General features: G+C 40.1%; 1 protein-coding gene across 1 annotated transcript in view; it reads left to right on the top strand.

Annotated features, from left to right (window-relative positions):
* Positions 1-12,522, top strand: part of EDIL3 (EGF like repeats and discoidin domains 3) — a 306,989-nt gene extending 294,467 nt beyond the window's left edge. The window contains exons 10-11 of the mRNA XM_063129643.1: positions 552-707; positions 11,371-12,522. Of these exons, the coding sequence (XP_062985713.1) occupies positions 552-707; positions 11,371-11,520 (306 nt within the window). The 3' untranslated portion in view covers positions 11,521-12,522. The remainder of the gene's footprint in view (positions 1-551; positions 708-11,370) is intronic.
* The last annotated feature ends 6,628 nt before the right edge of the window (positions 12,523-19,150 follow it).

Below are 19,150 nucleotides of genomic sequence, written 5' to 3' on the forward strand. Positions count from 1 at the left end.
ACACACTAAGAAACGTTGCAGAAATATTGTTCATGGAGTTTCTCATCAAGGATTAGAAAAAATGGTGTATTTTTTGTGAGGAGGGGAGTGTTATTTTGTAAATTCATTCCAAGGTATTTATTTCAAAATGTTGGGAAGTGTGAGCTGTTCAGTGACAAATAGTGCAATCCTACACAAGTTTATTGAGAAATATGCTCACACAGTTCAGTGGGACTTATTTCCAAGTAAGTGAGTATAGGATTGCAACTTTAGGTTTATCTGTGAGTAAGCCTCATTGAATTCAGTGGGCTTACTTCTGAGCAGGCATGCATAGGATTTCACTGGAAATGTAAGATGTATAAAAACTAACTTGATTGATAAAAAAAATCATTCGGTATATTTCAATGAATTGCTCTTATTACTTTCAATACGCCTTTTGCTCTTTTATATCAGATCTTTTGTAACCTGATCAAGGACGCAACTAATTCTAAGCTTTTCTTTTAAAAAAAAAAAAGAATTTGAGAACTCAAATATTTTAACTCTGCAATTTTGTGTTTGTTTTTCATCCATAGATTGATCTTCTTGTTCCTACAAAAGTGACTGGCATTATTACCCAAGGCGCTAAAGATTTTGGTCATGTACAGTTCGTGGGCTCCTATAAACTTGCCTACAGCAATGATGGAGAGCACTGGACCATATATCAGGATGAAAAGCAAAAAAAGGATAAGGTAATGAGGCAATTGATATTTGGAATGCATGTTTTATAGGAAGCTGCAGCCCTGGTAATCTTAGAGCTGGTAGCCCGCAGGTTAATGTATGCTGCCTGGTTTATGGGATGTTCATGTCAAAGGTCCCATGGCTAAAAGTCAAGGTGAGCAGGAAGAAATCATGTCATAATACATTGACATTTTACTGATACTTTAGTATTAGGTGCATAGAGGTAAAGTGTCAAATTCAAACCTGCTAAATGTAGGATATAAATTTTATATGAGTATAATCAAATCTGTTTAAAGGAAAAACTTCTTTTCATTTTTAAAATGCATTTTTATATGCAGTAAAATGGAAATTAAAATAAATCAAGGCTATACCAATAAGAACATAGGCATGATTAAAAAAAAAGTATATAATTTTTTCTTTTAAAAAAAATAACTTTTAAAACTAGTTATTGGAGGATTGGCAACGTTTCTACCCCAAAACTGCATATTAGTGGCAAGTGTAATTAAGTTAGAAATACCCACTTCAATTAAATGACACTAGGGCAAAATGGAATCCCAGTCAAGCAAGTGAGGCTAGCAAGTGCACTAATTTGGACCACTATGTTTAGCATTGTGCTCCCCCTTTTTTTTTTTTTTTTTTTTGGTAACGTCTAAAAATTAAAAATACCACATTCACAGTGCAAACTTATACAAAAATGAGTGAAACAAGTCTGGTAGATCTTGAGTAATAAATCTTAAACTATGTATTCTTATGTATGCCCATATTAATCAGCAATATTGTCCTCATTTACCTGGGACTTAATAGGCCAGCAAGATAACGGACAGCCCTGCTTGGCCAATCAGTGTGGTGTGAAGACAGGCCCTGGTGCAGCCATGCTTTTAGGCTGTTGTCACCACCAAGGAGGAGGAAGGGGATAGAGGTGGCCAATCAGGGTACATGAGGGAGGGTTGGGGCTATGCCCCATGCAAATTTCAGAGGGGGCATTCACTATGCAGAGGCCACATTTGCATTATTCATGAGCCCCTCTGTGGTGAGGGGACTGAGGGACAAATAAGCGGTAAAGGAGCAGGACTACTAGCGCCCATGGCAACAGAGGCTTTACATTAGTATTTCAAATCTTTGCTGAAACACCTTAATCCAACTTTCTGGAACCTGGTGCACTGTAGATGTTTTGGACTTCTACTCCCATCAGCCCCCAACATATCCAATCATCAGGAAAGCTGGAAGTCATCCTCCAAAAGATCTGGAGGGCAGCAGGATCAGGAAAGCTGGATTAATCCATCTGTCAGATAAATACATTTCTGGACATGTGAGCCTTTTCAGTAACTATCAGTTTCAAAGGGCTAACTCTGTTACTCTTTTGCATCTTTAAAAGAAAAAAAAGATGTATCCCCCACTCCTGTCCAAATTAAATATACCTCCTCATTTTGCCTTTTCATGTTCTGTAGTATGGCATAACACTGCTAACTGACACTTTGCCTTTTAGTTCCAATCCCCTATATTATAAGGCTCAAGCAAAGTCATATTCTTTTTTTTTCAATCAATGCAATGTTTTTCCTTCAGATTATTTCATTTCTGCAAAGCCTGTTCATGCTTTAAATGTGTTTATAAAATGTCATGACCCCATTATAATTCTGCTGGGATATTTAAAGGGCACTACCAAAACCTTTCCTGCAGACTCTTCTCACAGCACCTGAAGCTGTAATCCTCTATCCATTTCCTTGATAGTAAGCCTCATTAAACTCAATGGGTCTTACTTTTGAGTAGACATTTGTTGGATTGCTCTGTAAAATTATAATGTCTGAAATATAGAAGTAATTATCAACCCCATGAATAATGTCAAAACAACTGTGTAAATTCTGGGATATCGTGGAGATGGAGAAACTGACTGCATACTTCTGTCTCAAGAAGAAGAGATTTATCACAGACGTGTGTTTGAGTAATTAGGTTTGCTTTCATAACTATATAAAAATGAATGAATAGCAGATAATGTAACAGATTCTTTATAAAACATTGTATCTTTATTTGATATAACTAATTTTTTAAAAAAATATCCTTTGGGGGACAGAAAACTGGAAAAGATTTGTGAACCTGCCTCAAGACACTCCAGTTCCCTGTTAACTTTTGTGCAGCTATTTTTCTAAAGAGGAAGGAATCCTCTCCCTTCTCCTCTTCCTCAGCATTGCAGCCAGTTAGTCATTCTTCCCAAATAGCTCTCAGCGGGAGCAAGCCTTGAAGTAGGGTTAACCTTCAAACAGTTCCTATTGTGATGCAGAGCAATACCCAAGGATAATTTTCGCCTTCCTTTCTGAGAAAGGTGTATTGCTGTAGTGTCAGCTTTGCAATATATTCAGGTTTACAACACAAGCTTGGTATTGACAATAGAATAACTCTTTACCATGAATTTCTTAATTTCATTTCTGCCCTGCCTTTTATGTTCATTTTCTTAACCCAACCATCCGTTGAACTTGCTTAGGCTGGCCCAAAGTGGCCCAGTGGATTTATAGCTAAGCAGGAGTTTGAGCATGGAAGCAAATGTAGAATTTTAGCCACTGTGGGCATCTCTACATTAAGAGGAAATTGTGTTTCCTTACTGGGGCTTTGTGCTTCTTGCTTCTTTTGTGTGATTGTAATGGGCTGCATTACATGGGCAGCACATGGTCTGTAATTGAAAACGTCCCCTCCTCTCAGTGCTCATATACTTGAATGGGACAGCACTCTCGAGTGGGTGTTTTCTAGCACAACTTCAGCTGCACATGTTAGGAAATCCTGTCATATTTCAGAAGAATCGGTATATCCAGAGGGTTTTTTTAGAACAGAACTAGCTGATGTACCCGGCATTGCTTGGGTCCCCTAAGATATATAACTGAGAGGTAATCATCTTAGGCCTTAGCCAGACCTAAGGTTTATCCCGGGATCATCCCAGGGTTGTCCCTGCCTGCTCCCGGAATCCCCTGTGTGTCATTTACATGAACAGGGATGATCCCGGGATAAACCTTAGGTCTAGCTAAGGCCTTAAAGTAGTAGGCTGGTGCTAGGCCTGTGAGTTAACTTTTAAACAAATTAAATTAAAAGGAGAAATAGAGCTGATGATAACACACTCCAAAACTCTGGATGACCCCACTCTGTGATTTCATGTAGATGCTAAATAGCATGGGGGACAAAACCGACTCCTGAGGAACCCCATGTTGGTGAATCCATGGGGCCAGACAATATTCCACAATCACCACTTTCTGGAACCAGCCATGCAAGTAGAAAGAGAACCCCTGCAATGCAGTACCACCATCACCCCTCTCCCAGCTCAGACAGTCATCCCATAAGGATACCATGGTCAATGGTATCAATAGCCACCAAGCGATCAAGGAATATCAATAGAATCACACTCCCCCTGTCTTCCTCCTCACAGAGGTCATCATATAGGGCAACCAAAGCTTTTTCCAAGCCAGAACCCAACCTGAACCCTGACTGAAATGGATCCAGATAATTAGTCTCATCCAAGAATGCTTGTAGTTGGTTAGCTACCACCCACTCAAGGATGTTGCCCATGAAAGGAACATTTGCCACCAGCTTAAAGTTGTTTCAATCTTTTGGGTCCAGAGAGGATTACTTTAGGTGTGGTCTCACTGCCACCTCTTTCTGGCAGGCTGCGACCACTCCCTTGCAAGGCATTATTTTCCTCTCTGGCCCAGCGAGCTGTTCCCACCCTACTGGCTTTTAAAAGCCAAAAGGGGCAAGGATCCAACACAGAAGTGGTCACACAAACTTGCCCAAGACCTGCTGGTTGCTCCAGTGTCAGTGGGACAATGAATATGCTCCAGGTTTGTCAGAGCTCTGTAGCTCTTTTAAAGTTCTGGCTGTTTCTGACTAAAACCCGGAGCAGATTCACCACCCCACTGACATCAGAGCCAACCATCTCCACTGGCTCTACTTGTTTCCAGTAGTTTTGGAAATAGTTCGTCTCATTTCCAAACCAATCCACCATGACCAAGGTAACAGGGAGTTTCCCTATCTCTGTTTGTAGTTAACTCTGACACAGCGTAGAAGGAAAATACACTAATTCCAACTCAGAAGAAATTTAACCTCATTTAAACACAAACATAGTCTTGCTCAATAGTACCACCCATGTTCATTCATTTTAGTTTAGAGTGTTTTCTCAGGCATTGCTGTTAATTTCCCTTTCTCCCAACCGAACAATTGATTGTGATCTTGGTAGACCTTGGAGATCAACGGTAATCATTGCTTTAGAACAGCCTGCATTCACAGAACAATAGATACATCTTCATTGAGATTTGAAGAGCAAGCACTCATTTGAAGAGGGAACCTGATGTTTTCAGTTAGGAGGCAATGTTAGAAGAAGCTTTGGAGTCCCAAAAAATACATCTTCGATGCAGTTTTCAGGAGATATGCAGGATCTTCCTGGTCCATAGTTATTTTCATGGCTTGGAATACAAACATCAGTGACTCATAATGTTCACCTTAAAAATTAGGCAAGCATTGCAACCCCCAATAATTTGGACTTTGGCACCTGAGGCACTAAGTAAACATACCTGGGGGAGACTTTCTACTCTTTGATTGGCCCCACTGAGATGAAGCAGCCATGTATGAATTGCAAAAAAAGAAGAAATGCATCACCAAAATAGCAATTTGCATAGAATGTGCATATGCAAATTTAGTTGTAGATGAAAATTTAGAAATTATTACATCTTGCCATAGTGCAGAAGACTGTGACCAGGTGAACAGTTTGTTTGCCTGTTCAGTCTGCTGTTCAAGTGATACCTGAGGATGAGCAACAGTTCTTACAGTTCTTTCTCTTTAAACTGGAATTGGTCAGGATAGCCCTTCAAGTAGAGGACACCTTTAAAAAGAGGATGGTCCCCTGGCAGCCCTTTCCAATAGAGAACTGTCCTCTGTAAAAGAGGACACATGGCTACCCTACGAGAAGGAATCTCTTCAGTTACAACCTGTCTGACATATGGCCTCAAAAGATGGTGACAACCAGGGCATTTATCCCGGGATCATCTCGGGATCATCCCTGTGCATCGAAATGACACACATGGGATCCCGGGAGCAGGTAGGGGCAATCCCTCCATTTTCCTGGGATAATCCTTAGGTGTAGAAAGGCCCCCAGAATACGGTCTTTGAAGCAGATGTTAACTGGAAGGAAGGTAGGTTCAAGTGGAAGAAGGTGGTCTGTAAATCTGGAACATAATGAAAACTAGAACTTGGTGCAAAGCTTACCAAGTGTATTTTGACCATGGTGGAGTTCCATTTCTTCATTTGAATTATGTTTATTTCAAAGAAAAAAGGCTGTAGATTGGCAAATGGCACCCACTCAATCTCAGCCAGTACAGCTTTAATATCTTACCGTGCAATTTGTGCTTACTCAAGAGGTAAGTTCCATTATTTTCACTGGAACTTACTACCTAGTAAATGTGTTTGAGGTTGCAGCCTACATGAGATATTTCATGGGTGGGTATGGAATCCAGGTTTCTCACTGTAATTTTGTGTCGCTTATTCAGCTGAGCCAATATTTTGTGACATGTTGCTTTTCATGACAAGATTTACATGTTTGATTAGGGAGAACCTTTATTAAAACCACTAAGCAAATTACATGAAAACCAAAAGTGAAAACTTTTCATTCAAAGTGACTGAGGGGGCAGTCAAAAAAATACACTAAAAATGGCGGTTCTCTTTTGACAATAATGAAAGTATCAACAAAACTGAAAAGACAGTTTTGGCTCAGCTCTGGTTGCCTACTTTCAAATGGAGAGGATGTGAAAAGAACAGTAGCTCCTGTTGTTTCTGTCTCGTGTTTGCCACGTTAGCTACCAGTTATCTGCATTTATATCAACATTGAGTTCCTCAAGGGATACAACCCTCGCGAGCTGCAAAAATATACCTTTAGAATGCTGCTTTTCTTCATTTTCAGTGGTTAGAAAGGGGGGTTCACATGAATGCTATATCTGTCTTGACTGAGTTTGAAATCACTGAAATACATTGGGAGGGAGGAATCATAGGACTAAATGGTGATCTTGTTTTCCTCAACTAGAGGTCAGTAGATCTCTGTATATTCAGTGCTAGAGTCATTGGTATGATAGTTGAACTTTTTTTTTTAACTGTTGCAGTCTGTGAATTGAAAACGGGGAGGGGAGAATCACTGTGGGTCACATAAAAGAAACTCCCATGTCAAATTAGAAATGTACGCCTTGACTATAAAATGCTTTCCCACGTTTGCTCCAGATGTAGCATGCATGAGAATGGATATGCTGCATGAGGAACACTGAATAAGATCATGCTAAATGTACAGATCCACTTTTCTGCCTCCTGTGCACATAGAAACCCACTGTATTTGTGTTGTATATGAATGAATCCCTTGTGGAGAAGAGAAGATCGGCAGGTCTGTGCATGCTAAAAATAAAAATCTGGAATGGTGGTAATGTGCTACAGATGGCTACTTTGTGCTCCTAAACTGGCTATCCTCATCTTCATGCAAATCTACATGCACATCAAGTACTGCATACAGAGATGCAATTGCATGCATGCAGGGATGTATGGATTGTGTAAAATCCATTCCATCTGTTTTTCGCAGGTTGTGAAATCCATTCCATTATCCACCCATTGCTGGAATCGGAACATTTTCTTTCTTTTTTCTTTCAAATTTTCCACGTGTTAAAATGCGCAAATTCCCCACCCCACCCCAATGTTCATTTTCATGCTTTACCGTATGGGGGAAATATGCAGTTTTGGCCAGTTTTTTTTTTTTTTTTTCCAGGGGTGGGGGCATATTTTTCTATGACAAAATTTGTGCAAAATACCTGAAGGTTAAAAACCTGTTCCACAAGTCAGCAGAGTCTGCTGAACGTCTCAAAGCAGTGGAATCCGCAGGTCAGATTCATAAAAATGTGGACTAATTTGCCTCAGTTACAGATTTCTCCAACATCCCTAATAGCATGTATGTCTGAGTTAAACTAATAAAAGGGAAATAATTTTCATATTTATAATAATTTATAAATATGTGTAATATTTATAATAATTATTTATGTAATTATTTATATAATATTTATAAGAATTGTTTATTAATTATTTATAATTTACATATTTGAAATAATTTATTTTCCTAATAAAAGGGAAACATCTTTTATAACCACATCAATATAGTTCTTATATAAGGACAAAGTGTTGTGTTTCTGGACATATGCAGTCCTGTAGATATAAACTGCCTGGATGGGAGACTACCTCATATATGTAATCTGCTTTGAGACGTTCAGAGGAAAAGTGAGGCATAAATTGGGGGGAAAATGCTTTGAACTATTATATCAAGGATAATTCCATAAATTATTTTGCACCAAAGCATGGGATTGGTAAATCTAGCCCAGTATTGCCAGTGGTGGCCCTCCAGATGTTTTGGCCTACAACTCCAATCAGCCTTGGCCAACATAGTCAATGGTAAGTTAGCATTATGGGAGTTGTAGGCCAAAACATCTGGAGGGCCACAAGTTGCCCACCCCTGCTCTAGACTCCACCCTGACTCTGGTCTAGCATTGATCCTTAGGGATGGGAGAAGCAATGGCCCAGTCTTGCACAACCCAGTTGCCAAGGAGAAATTTTCCTTGAGGATATTATTCGTGTTATATTTTCAGGATTTTCACATTTGTCGTCTGGGGGGAAAAAAGAGCTTTGCTCTGTTGGAAGTCTTGGTAAATACTGCAAAGAAGACAGCTTAATTGCATCCCACAGCTATTGTTCAAAAATAAACTGTGCATTTCAAAAAAAATCTTTATACCAGGGGATTAAACAGACTGAGTTCCCCAGGATTTTTTTTTTTTTTCATAAATTGAGTAGAATCAAGAAAATGTTATTTTTATAATACAGCTTAGGGTTTTATTTTATTATTTTTTGTTTTTTAAAACTTAGGAATCACTTTCTCCTTAGCTTTAAATGACAAAGACAAAAAATAGCATCCTAATACAGCACCTTAGAACACTTTTTATTTATTACAATTTTCTCCTATCCTTTCTGGAAGCTGTTCAGGCTGGCATACATGGTGTTTTTTCCCCTTCACACCTCTTTTATGCTCACAATAATCCTTTTGGGTAGGTTAGGCTGAAGATGAGTGACTGGCCCAGGGTCATCTAGTAAGCTTTATAGCTGAGAAGAGTTTTGAACGTTGGGTCTGGCTGTTCCCAGCATGTTAATCACTACACTGTACTGACATGCCTTTGACTTTGACTGAAATGGACCAGTTTTAGGACCCAGAGCTTGCTTATACTTTCATTTGCAATATCTGGTAGGTATTACTAATTGAAAATGTTATCATATGGCTACTTTTATTGTAGAGCATTCCAGATGCTGATTTCCTATAACATTGGCTTGAAATCAAGTAAATAAATAAACGTGAAGTGTCCAGGCACTCTAAATGTTGCAAGCAGGGGGGGAAGAGGTATGTAATGTTGCTGAATGAATTCCAATCATTTTGTAAATGCAAGTTCAGAAAAATACAATTTTGCACCCATCCTGCTATACGTGCATGAAACCACAGACTGTTGTATACGTGGTTCCCACCACTCAAAACACTCAAAACATGCCCACTCAGAAGCCCCACTCAGATTATTTGCAATGACACCCATCATCTGTGCAAGAAGAGCAAAAAGAATCCAGTTCTCTCCCTTTCATCTCTTCTCCCCAAAAGAGATTATGATCATCTCTGTCATTATGGCCTTAGCTAGACCTACCAGACAATCCTGGATGAAGGAAGGGTGATCTCGCATTGTGATTAATGCGAGATCTCACCCTCATTTACACGTAAGGTGCGGCGACCTCCGGAAGAGAGGTGTTGTGCCCGCCATTTTTTTATTTTTAAAAAATATGAAGCACACAAATGCTCATGAGCAAAGGTAAGGCTTTTTTAAAAATAAATAAATAAAGTAATTACTCCACTCCCCACACCCTACCCCCGATGGGTGCAGCTCCCGGATCTGCGCGGAGCTGGGTAAACCCGCGGAAATGGGCCACACGCTCCACAAGCTCAGGCTCAGTCCGAGACCGCAGAAAAAGCGGGCCCAAAGTGTAGGGCTGTATCCCAGGTCCAGGGAGTGATGATCCCTCCCTGATCCCAGGATCCCCTGTGCATCATCTGGACACACAGGGACAATCCTGGGGTTCGTCCCGGGATAAACACTGGTCTAGCTAAGGCCTAAGCATCTGAGAGGGGCTGTCCACCTATTGCCACAGGTACTACATAGGCCCTTTGAGCAGTGGGAACTGAATGTGCTGGACGAGTTTGCATACCCAGTTCCTCTTTCAGCTATGGATAAGTGGGCAAAAGACCTCCTTCCACATGCACATATCCTTAGTTGGAAACTGGAAGTTACAATCATGTATTCAAAGAGGTATACATCAGTTACTTGTAAGATCTCAGGATGTAAAGGGGACTTTTCTTTAAAGGCTAGCAGTACACTGTGTGAGGAATGGAAGAACGATTGAGTTTCACAGAAAGAGAGTTTAGCTGTGCCGCAGCTAGCGATGGGAGAAAATGTTTGGTTTACATTTCACTACAAACTTACCTAATGTCAGACTTTCAAACCAATTGCAGTAAGCCTTTAAAATCTTCACTTCTCCAAATGCTGCAACGGAGTTCTCCAATAAATTTTAAAAATGTGTATAACAATTAGTGAAAAGAATGTTTTGAAATGCATTAGAGTTGAAAAACTGCTTGCTTAAAAATGTGGATATTAGGCAAAATTGCATGCACAAACTTTCATACAGTATGATCCTAAGCATATTTACTTAGAAGAAAATCTCCCTGGGTTCAGTGAACTCACTCCCTAGGAAGTAGATTTACAAGTTGCAGTCATTAATGAGTTATTGTGAGCACATAAGACTGTTCAGTAAAAATAAATATTCATCTGTAAAAAAAGAAAAAGAAAGGAGCCCTTTCCTTCTTTCAGCAGCCTATTTTTTCTGGTGACAACACATGCCTATCTATCATCAATCTATCTACCTGTCTACCTGTCTACCTATCTAATTTAATAGCTTTGGGCAGTATCCAACTATATTATTCTGCTAATGCAAATTCCATTGAGCTCAAGTAAGGGACTTTAGCACTGTGCCAATGGCATTAGCTTGCACAACAAGATTCCCCAGAAAACCCATTGTGCAAAGTCACAGTATTGTTGTTGTGCTTGAGGCGCCTTACACTTGCACAATGTAATCTGTGTTAGCAGAATGATATTGGGCCTGTTCAGATGACATACTAAGCCATGATTAGGCCGCTAACCCCTTTTCAGCAAATGGTTAGTGAGCATGTTTAAACCATGGTTATGTAGCCACTATTGTTAGAAATGGTTCACATGACATGCTAAGTCATGGTACATACAACACGCTATGCCATAATGTTTCGCTCAAAATGCTTAACCACCGTGGCTCAGGGTGTCTTCTGAACCAAGGTCTTTGTTGAATAATGTCTCTTGTGTTTTAAGGTTTTGTTATTTTTAATTGTTGTGCATTGCCTTGCTGTCTTTTTAGGGGGAAATGTACAAATGTTAAAAAATAAATAAATACTATGTAGCTATTATTGTTGATGGTTTTCTATGTGCTCTCTTGTCTGCATCTTGTCATCTGCCCAAGTTCTTTTTACCATTCAACTATAACTCGTCCTTGTTGGTCACCTTCCAGGTTTTCCAGGGAAACTTTGACAACGACACCCACAGAAAGAACGTCATTGACCCTGCAATCTATGCACGGCACATAAGGATCCTCCCTTGGTCATGGTATGGCAGGATCACTTTACGGTCAGAGCTCTTGGGCTGTACAGAAGAGGACTGACGAGGATCTTCACTTAACAGCACAACTCTTTGATATTCCTAAAAAAAATATCTCCATAGAAGAAACTGTGCAAAACCTGTAGGAAATTGAATGGGTTTTTCATGAACAAGTGCTCACTTTCTGGTAGGCCGCTAACTGTCTTTTGTAAGGAGGTCTAAGCCTGCCCTTAAAATGGTCCAAATCTGATTTTATTTTTTATTTTTGGGGGTCCTTTTAAATCTGTTCCAGTTATTACTCTATTTTTCTGTCGAATTTACCTTTCAAGTTTTCTTCTGAGTTGTTCACGCTGGCTGAAATATGGTTAGGTTTATATAAAAAACAGCAGCATCATTTTTGCAAGGAAGATGAAAGTGGCATGACAGAGTTCACTTGTGATTTGAGAAAGGGCAGGGGGGTTCATTGTTTCCAAACTCACACAGTCATCTTACTTGCAAGAAGTGATCCTGCAGCTTTAGCAATAAGTTTTTCCTCGGGGATGACTGCATTTTGATTGTTTCCCTTGTGCCTATCAAGCATTGTCAAGATTAATGACACTTTTTGAAAGAATTTCTGTGGTCTGCAGTCCTCCTAATGTTACAAACTACCTTTTGTAATTTTCCTTTTCAAAGAGCTGAGTCCACACAGCCTGGGTTTCATTTCCACTTGTTTTGCTTTCCATTAAGCATGCTGTGGACATCGTCACTGCCTTTTATGTTTAATCACATTAACTACTGCTCTTTGCTTTCAATGAGCCAACATGGGTTTTATGGGACAAAATCTGCTGTTGGTACATGTTGATGGTTTTGTTGATGAATTCAGCTTTCCGTTGAAGGATGCTGAGTAGAGAGACCATGGACCAAATCCGAGACTTAAGTAATTGGAGCAGGGGGAGCAGGCACATATGGATGCTGGTGAAATAGCATTCATTTGCTCCTGCATTTTCTTGCTTGACAAGAGCAGCCAGGGAGATGACTTCTTTGAGAGGCCTCCTTTGGCTTAATGGGTGAGGATGATAGTGAGATCTAGGGATGCATGCCAAAACACTCAATGTCTCCTTGCTCTAAGGAATAACCCCACTACAGCGCTGTCTTTAGACATATGGATACAAGTGAGGTGCAGCCTGGAACTGGGTTGTCATATGATACGATGTCTAAAATTATGTTTAACAATCAGCCCTACAAAGGTTCTTCAGGCACCCAGGTTGGAGGGGATCGTTCTTGTAGGATACACAAAAGACAATTTGGAAAAACCATAGAGAGATTGGTGGGGGGAATGAGAGAAAGAGAGGGAGGGGGGACGATGTGGGGAGGAACTGATTCAGATATGGAACAGGCTCCAAGCATCAGAAATAACAGGCAGGGCTGAGGGTTTGCTGCAGTTGTTTAGAAGGTAAAGCAGCAAGGGACCAAAGGATGTGCTACTGGATGCAGAGTTCAGCTTCCTGAGAATATCACAATTTCATTTCAAAATGAGAATGTTTCTAGCTCTTACATCTGCAAAGGTATGATTGAAAGTGTGGGCAGTCACTGCTGGATTCACCAGTGGAAGGGAGTAGGGTTTTGATGCCCTCCATAGCTCCGTCGCATCCCCTGACTAGCAAAGGCACAGAGTTTGGATTGGCTGGGATGTAGAATTATAATGATTTGCACAACCTGAAGTATATGCTGCCCTGATAACAGGGTTCAACCGTTGTGTGTGCAATGCACTAAGATAAACCAAGGCAGTCAAAAGTACACAATATTCCTTCTTCAGACATTTGGCTTTCTTGTAGTCCACAGCTCCCGTGCTAGTTGCATTCCACACTAAGAAAGTTTTCTAGCACTATGAAAGAGAGGGGATTAGTGGTGTGGAGAGATGGCTTTTCAGTGCTGTCCCACAGTGCTGGATGATGTGGTAATGGCAACTGCCACATATCATGGTTTAATTGTGTGAGCTATGTATCACGGATCGGCTGTCCCAGACAGAGCTTGCTTATGCATCAGAGCAGATCTCTTCTGGGGATGCAATATTCTCATGTCATGAGCTTGTTACCTTATAACGACCTCTTCAGCTGAACATCAGAATTAACCATAAATCCAGTTCTCTTGCACATCGACTGGATAACATGGACCTCTGTGCCTCAGATCTCCTATCTGACAATGCACTGCTGGTTGTAGCTTCATTTGAATGGACCTAGGGTGCAATGCACACCATTCCATGCTAGAGAGCAATGTGTGCCGTTATCCCAGTGCATCAGTTTAGTTTCAAAGGGCAGCACTGGTCCCTGCCTGTCTTCAGCCAAACAAGATGTGAGATGATGTTGCCACTGGAATTAGGGTGCAGAGATGCTGGCGAAGCACTGTATAAATGGCTCCCCATTTCTGATTCTATCTAGCTGCTACTGTGGCAAATGTATATGTGAAAACCCTCCTAGGGGCTTAATAGATGGCTTGATAGGTGGCATTTCTCTTGGGTGAAATTCTTGCTTGTGCTGAAGTTCCTGGTAGATTGCGATCCTAGCCAATATTGCAAAGCACCTTCATTTTCACAAGATATTGATATACTATCAGTTTTCTTTACAATTCTTTGATGTCTTCTCATTTCATGAAGCCTCCAAACAATAATTATTTTCATTCTTAATTTCATAGCATGTTGTGGTAGGGTTTTGTTGCATTTTTTTGTTTGTATCTCAATAACACATATGCTAAGAATTTTTATGCTATTACATTATTATTAAAGAAGAAAATTATGGAGATATAAGCATGGATATGACCTTAATAAACAACTAGTCATCCTTTAACTGTGAAAGAGGAGCCTCAATTCCAAAAAAATGAGTCACTCACAGTTGTTATACAATGTCTTATTCTCGATGTAATGAAAATGAAATCTGATTTGCTTAAAATGGTTTAGGTAATAAACCTGTAATGATCAGGGGAAACTCTCTTGAAAGTATCTCTCTCTCTCAAAAAAAAATGAACCACTAAAAGAATGAGATCTGTCTACATAACGAGCACCTAATTCTCAAGGTGCGTTTGTATACATGATTATTTTGTAAGGCTTAGACATGAATATTCAGAGATCCTCAGTTTGAGAATCTAATCAAGGTAAAACAAGTATGTATGAGAAATGTCAAAGTCCTGTGCGACCCTGTTAAGTTTATGATTCTTTTTTGTTTCATTTTTTAGTTGGATTTGTGCTGCATTACAAAATCCACTAGACTGTTACTGTCTTGTCTGTAACTGTGTTAACATTTCTTAACAATGTTATCTATGGAGTGGTCTTCAATTGTAGTGAATAATTTTAAAGAGAAAGTCAATCATAATTGCATTTTAAAGTGCAACAGCTGATAGAATAAGGTTAGCTGCTGAAATGGCATTAAACTACATACCGCTCATATTCTGCACTTTAGGCTGTTATGAAGATGCAGCAATTCAAAGCCCACTTACTCCAGAGCAATTCTGTTTAATACTATAGACCGACTCTAGAGTAAACAATAGTGTGGATTGTGGCTAATGTTTGGATTTATAGTCAATCTATACTTTAAGGGGGGACTCGTTTTCTCTTCTTTTATGGGGCTAAATTTTGCACTTTGGGGGACTTGGCATTATGAAAACAATCACAGGCCAATGTCCAGAGGTCTACATGTGTTCCACCCCAAAATAGTTGGCCATGTCCACTTTTCAGTGACATCACCTGGAGGAGGGTCCAGATGAAGGCTGGATTCAGTCCTTCACATCCTGAACAGGTGATTGATGCTGTCAAAGTGACAGTTATTTGTTTGGTCCTGTGTGTGCAACCTCTATCCCGTACAGAAAACTACATTCAATATCCTTGTGTAAATGTGGCTCCCACTCTGAAAAGCATGCAGGCCACCTCTGATGGATCTGCAGTTCTTTCTCTGCAGAAAGTCTCAATGGAAAGAAATGTTCTGGGGATTGCAGTTTCCCGTAAATAAGATATGATTTCTGCAAATAAAACACTATAGGTTTTTATGGTGCAAATCCTATATGTATCTACTGAGAAATAAGTGCTATTGAGTTCTATGGGCCTTACTTCCCAGAATGTATAGGATTGCAGCCTTAGTGTTAGATGTCTGCTACTGCTAGCACCACTTCAGTGAGTGGACTTGAACTGATAAAGCACTTTGAGATGCAAGTCAGTGTGTCCTTACAAAATGTTTCTGTATTTATTTGTACTTTTCCCTTTAAAAATCCATTTAAATTATTCTTTTTTGGATTTGCAATTGACTTCTATGTATTATACCTTAAAGTACATAAAATTAGCTTTGTATTGAAAAAGTAATCATGTATGTTTATTAGTCTTCTACTTGAAAGGACTGCATCTTTGCCCTTCTTCTGCTTGTTTCTTTCAGTCTTTAACAGTTCATTCATATGAGACTGAACACATTTATTTGCCACATTTTGCTTCTGTTACATCATTATAAATGAAAAGAAATGCCTTTGACATCTGTATAGTAACTATGGACACAATTCACTGCTAAGTTCTTCTCAGCAAGCTCGATTGAAATGAATGGGAACGGAAGAACAGGGCCACCTGGTTATTTCATGTCAGGGCAAACTAGATGTGATGACAGTTTTATATGTACCATTAACATGCAGCTACAGAAAAACCTGAGCAGGTTCAAGATAGTAGGGGAAGGGAATTTTAACACTTTTTCTCCCTGTCATGGCCCCTACAAAAAAAACCCTCTCTGAACCTGCTATTTGCATTCAAGGAAAGGTTCCACTGGAATTTCCCCCAAAATATAAATGGCAGCTTGACAGAGACAGTTTTTATTAAGGACCCTGGCAGGGAATGAATCATTTTAAAAAAAAACTCTTCAACCCCCCCCCCCTCTAGTCCTGCAGCTGCTTAATCGTCTCCATGGCCCTATTTAAATAACAAAAAATGTGAGCATTAATTGCAGCCACACCATCAATGCCACATCTACTTTGGCCCTCAGTGTGGCTGGCAAAAGAAGAGCTCCCCGCTGGACTAACTCCTTTGGGTTTTATGTAGCTTGACAGCTGAACAGCACTTTCTTTTGATTATATTTGTCATTGTGTGAAATCTGTTAGTGCTGCAGGGTGTGTTCTATAGTAAGAATGACGTCACACTTATATATTCACGATCACTCAAGTGTCTGGCATCTGTGAAGCAGCCATCATGGATCAAACACCTCAGACCATCTTTCTGATTACCTGGCCACCTCATACACAATATTTTTCAATGCAGGAAGCTCACACATTCAACCGTACATCAACAAGTGTTGGGTAATTGAGTACTAAGACACTGTGTGGTGTACATGCGTGTTTAGGACAGCCCTAAGTCTACATGTTACATCTTATTAAAGGAAATGGAAATACATCACACACTTGTACATATATTAGATGTGGTTGTGATTTACAATCTGCTTAAGGGGAAGTACTTGCACTTCCGTATTATTCAGGAGCCAGTACTCCAGAGTAAGTGGTTGCTGAATCATAAAGATAGCCTTTGACCCTAAAATAAGGGGGAGGTGTTTGCAAAGTACCCTAAAATGTTTCTCACACAGGGTGGGGGGAATCAGGAGCAAGTCCTAGGCTCGCACCTTCCCTCAGTTGCATGTAGAATGTTTTGTATGAAGTAAGGCCTACATGTGTATTCGTTCTTCCCACCAGACTTGTGCACCCTTTATGTATGAGTACTTTGTATGAACACATGTGTAACTGGCTCATAGGTCTTTTCAGACATTCAGTGATTCATTGGGGGAACACAATGTGTTCATGCAAAGATGTGAATGCAACACACACACACGTATGTAATGGCACATGATATGGGAGAACCTGCCTTTTCCATGGTTTCAATCAAACTGAAGGAACCTACAAAAATAACACATATATGTATATTCAGAACTTTGGATAAATGTGTTGAAGTTGGGAGTGGGAACTGCAAGTGAGGGTAACTTCAGGTCCTTTTTTCTCCTTGATCACCTGGTATGTTAAGGGCAGCCTAGAAAAGTGTCTGGATTCAAAATGCCCGATACCAAACGAAAAGGATGATTGGCTACTTGCCTTTTGGAAACATAATCGGCAGCCAAAGGCAAAGCACTACAACTGCTGAGCTGAGCTGCCTGACATGCAATTTGAAACTGTAAATACCTCTGTCTAGAGAGGGAAGGGAAATGACAATGTTTGCATTTCCATTACAGGGTGATTGTCTGGGGAAAGAAATGGCCACCTCCATAGGCAGACTATGGAGGCAGCCATTTCTTTTTTCATACAATTGGCCTGTAAAGGAAATGCAAAGCATGGGGCTGCCTATACACACTCAAAGTCCCAAGGTGGCTGCAAAACCGTGCTGTGTCAGTTATATAATGCAGCCTCAGATTCTCAGCCACAGCAGCGCTTAAGCTGTGCAGTAAAAAAAAGTCAGGGACTTACCTGACATTTTGGTGGGAGTGAGGTCACACTGGCTTTTCCGCCATCTAACCTTGCTCTGGGGTATGGCCCTGGCAGAAGGTGACTGGAAATTGGTCATCAGAAGCCAGGAAGAGAACGGCCGGGGGTGGGGTGGGCTCCAGTACCTGGATGACTGCTAGAAATCCCACGCATTCCCTCTTTGGCATGGGGATTAACCGATGCCACCCTGGGTAAGTGAAACTGCAGGATTTTGTGGAAATACGGCACCAACTTGGTGCTGTGAAGACACACACACAAACATCATTTACTTTCCCTCCCTTCCCTGAGGTATTTGATGTTTTCATTTGTGCAGCTGATATAATGCTTTGACTTTGGCTGCCTTAAGTACTTAGGCTATAAGAAAGAAAGAAAGAAAGAAAGAAAGAAAGAAAGAAAGAAAGAAAGAAAGAAAAAGAAAATTCAGTCAACCACCTGACCACCTTGCATCCTCATCTCCTAGTAAGAATTCCAGCACTGCTTCTAGAAGGGTATTGCACTGCAGACCCTATTTCTCATGAATGCGATTTGATATAGGAGGGACAATGACGCAAATGATTGAACTGTATGGGGGTAATTGATTGAATGGAAATTCATTTTGGAGGAAGATCTGGATCATCTGGGAAATAACTAATTGAATAAAAAACTGATTTGGGTGATCTGGATGGAGTACAAATTAATTTAAGAATTTGGGGGATAATTAATTGGTTGGGAAATTAATTGAGCTGGCTTCTGTGAAATTTAAATTTTTACTAATTATTTCCAAATGTACATATAAATTAGAATATGCTACTTATATGCAGATTAGTGTCCTCTTTTGGACTATTTTTCATTGCTCTATGCCCTTTTTTGGGGAGGGTTGTGTGCGTACCTGGCCACCCTAAGCACGATCCTAATTCTTCCCCTCCACATGTTCACTGAATGTCTAAAAGGGCTATAGAAAATGTTGTATGGAGGGGGGGTGCACAAGCCTGATGCTCTCTATGGCACCAAACCACTTGAAGTGCATACATGCCAGAGCCATGATTGAATTTGCCCATAGTTATGGGGAAATCTTCCCTTTGCTTAATCTAACTTAATTCCGTTGAAGCTAATGGAACTTCACCAGAAGTAGGTGCTTTGAGTTTTGCTAAATTGTGTTTAGGGTCAGAATGTTGGCTTCTTTAGAGTCACAACCCTCAAGCCAATTACTCTTGAGTGATCTATTGATTCAAATTAAATGGTTTGAGGCATGT

This window comes from Elgaria multicarinata, chromosome 6 (genome assembly GCF_023053635.1).
Source record: "Elgaria multicarinata webbii isolate HBS135686 ecotype San Diego chromosome 6, rElgMul1.1.pri, whole genome shotgun sequence".
Taxonomy (NCBI): Eukaryota; Metazoa; Chordata; class Lepidosauria; order Squamata; family Anguidae; genus Elgaria; species Elgaria multicarinata.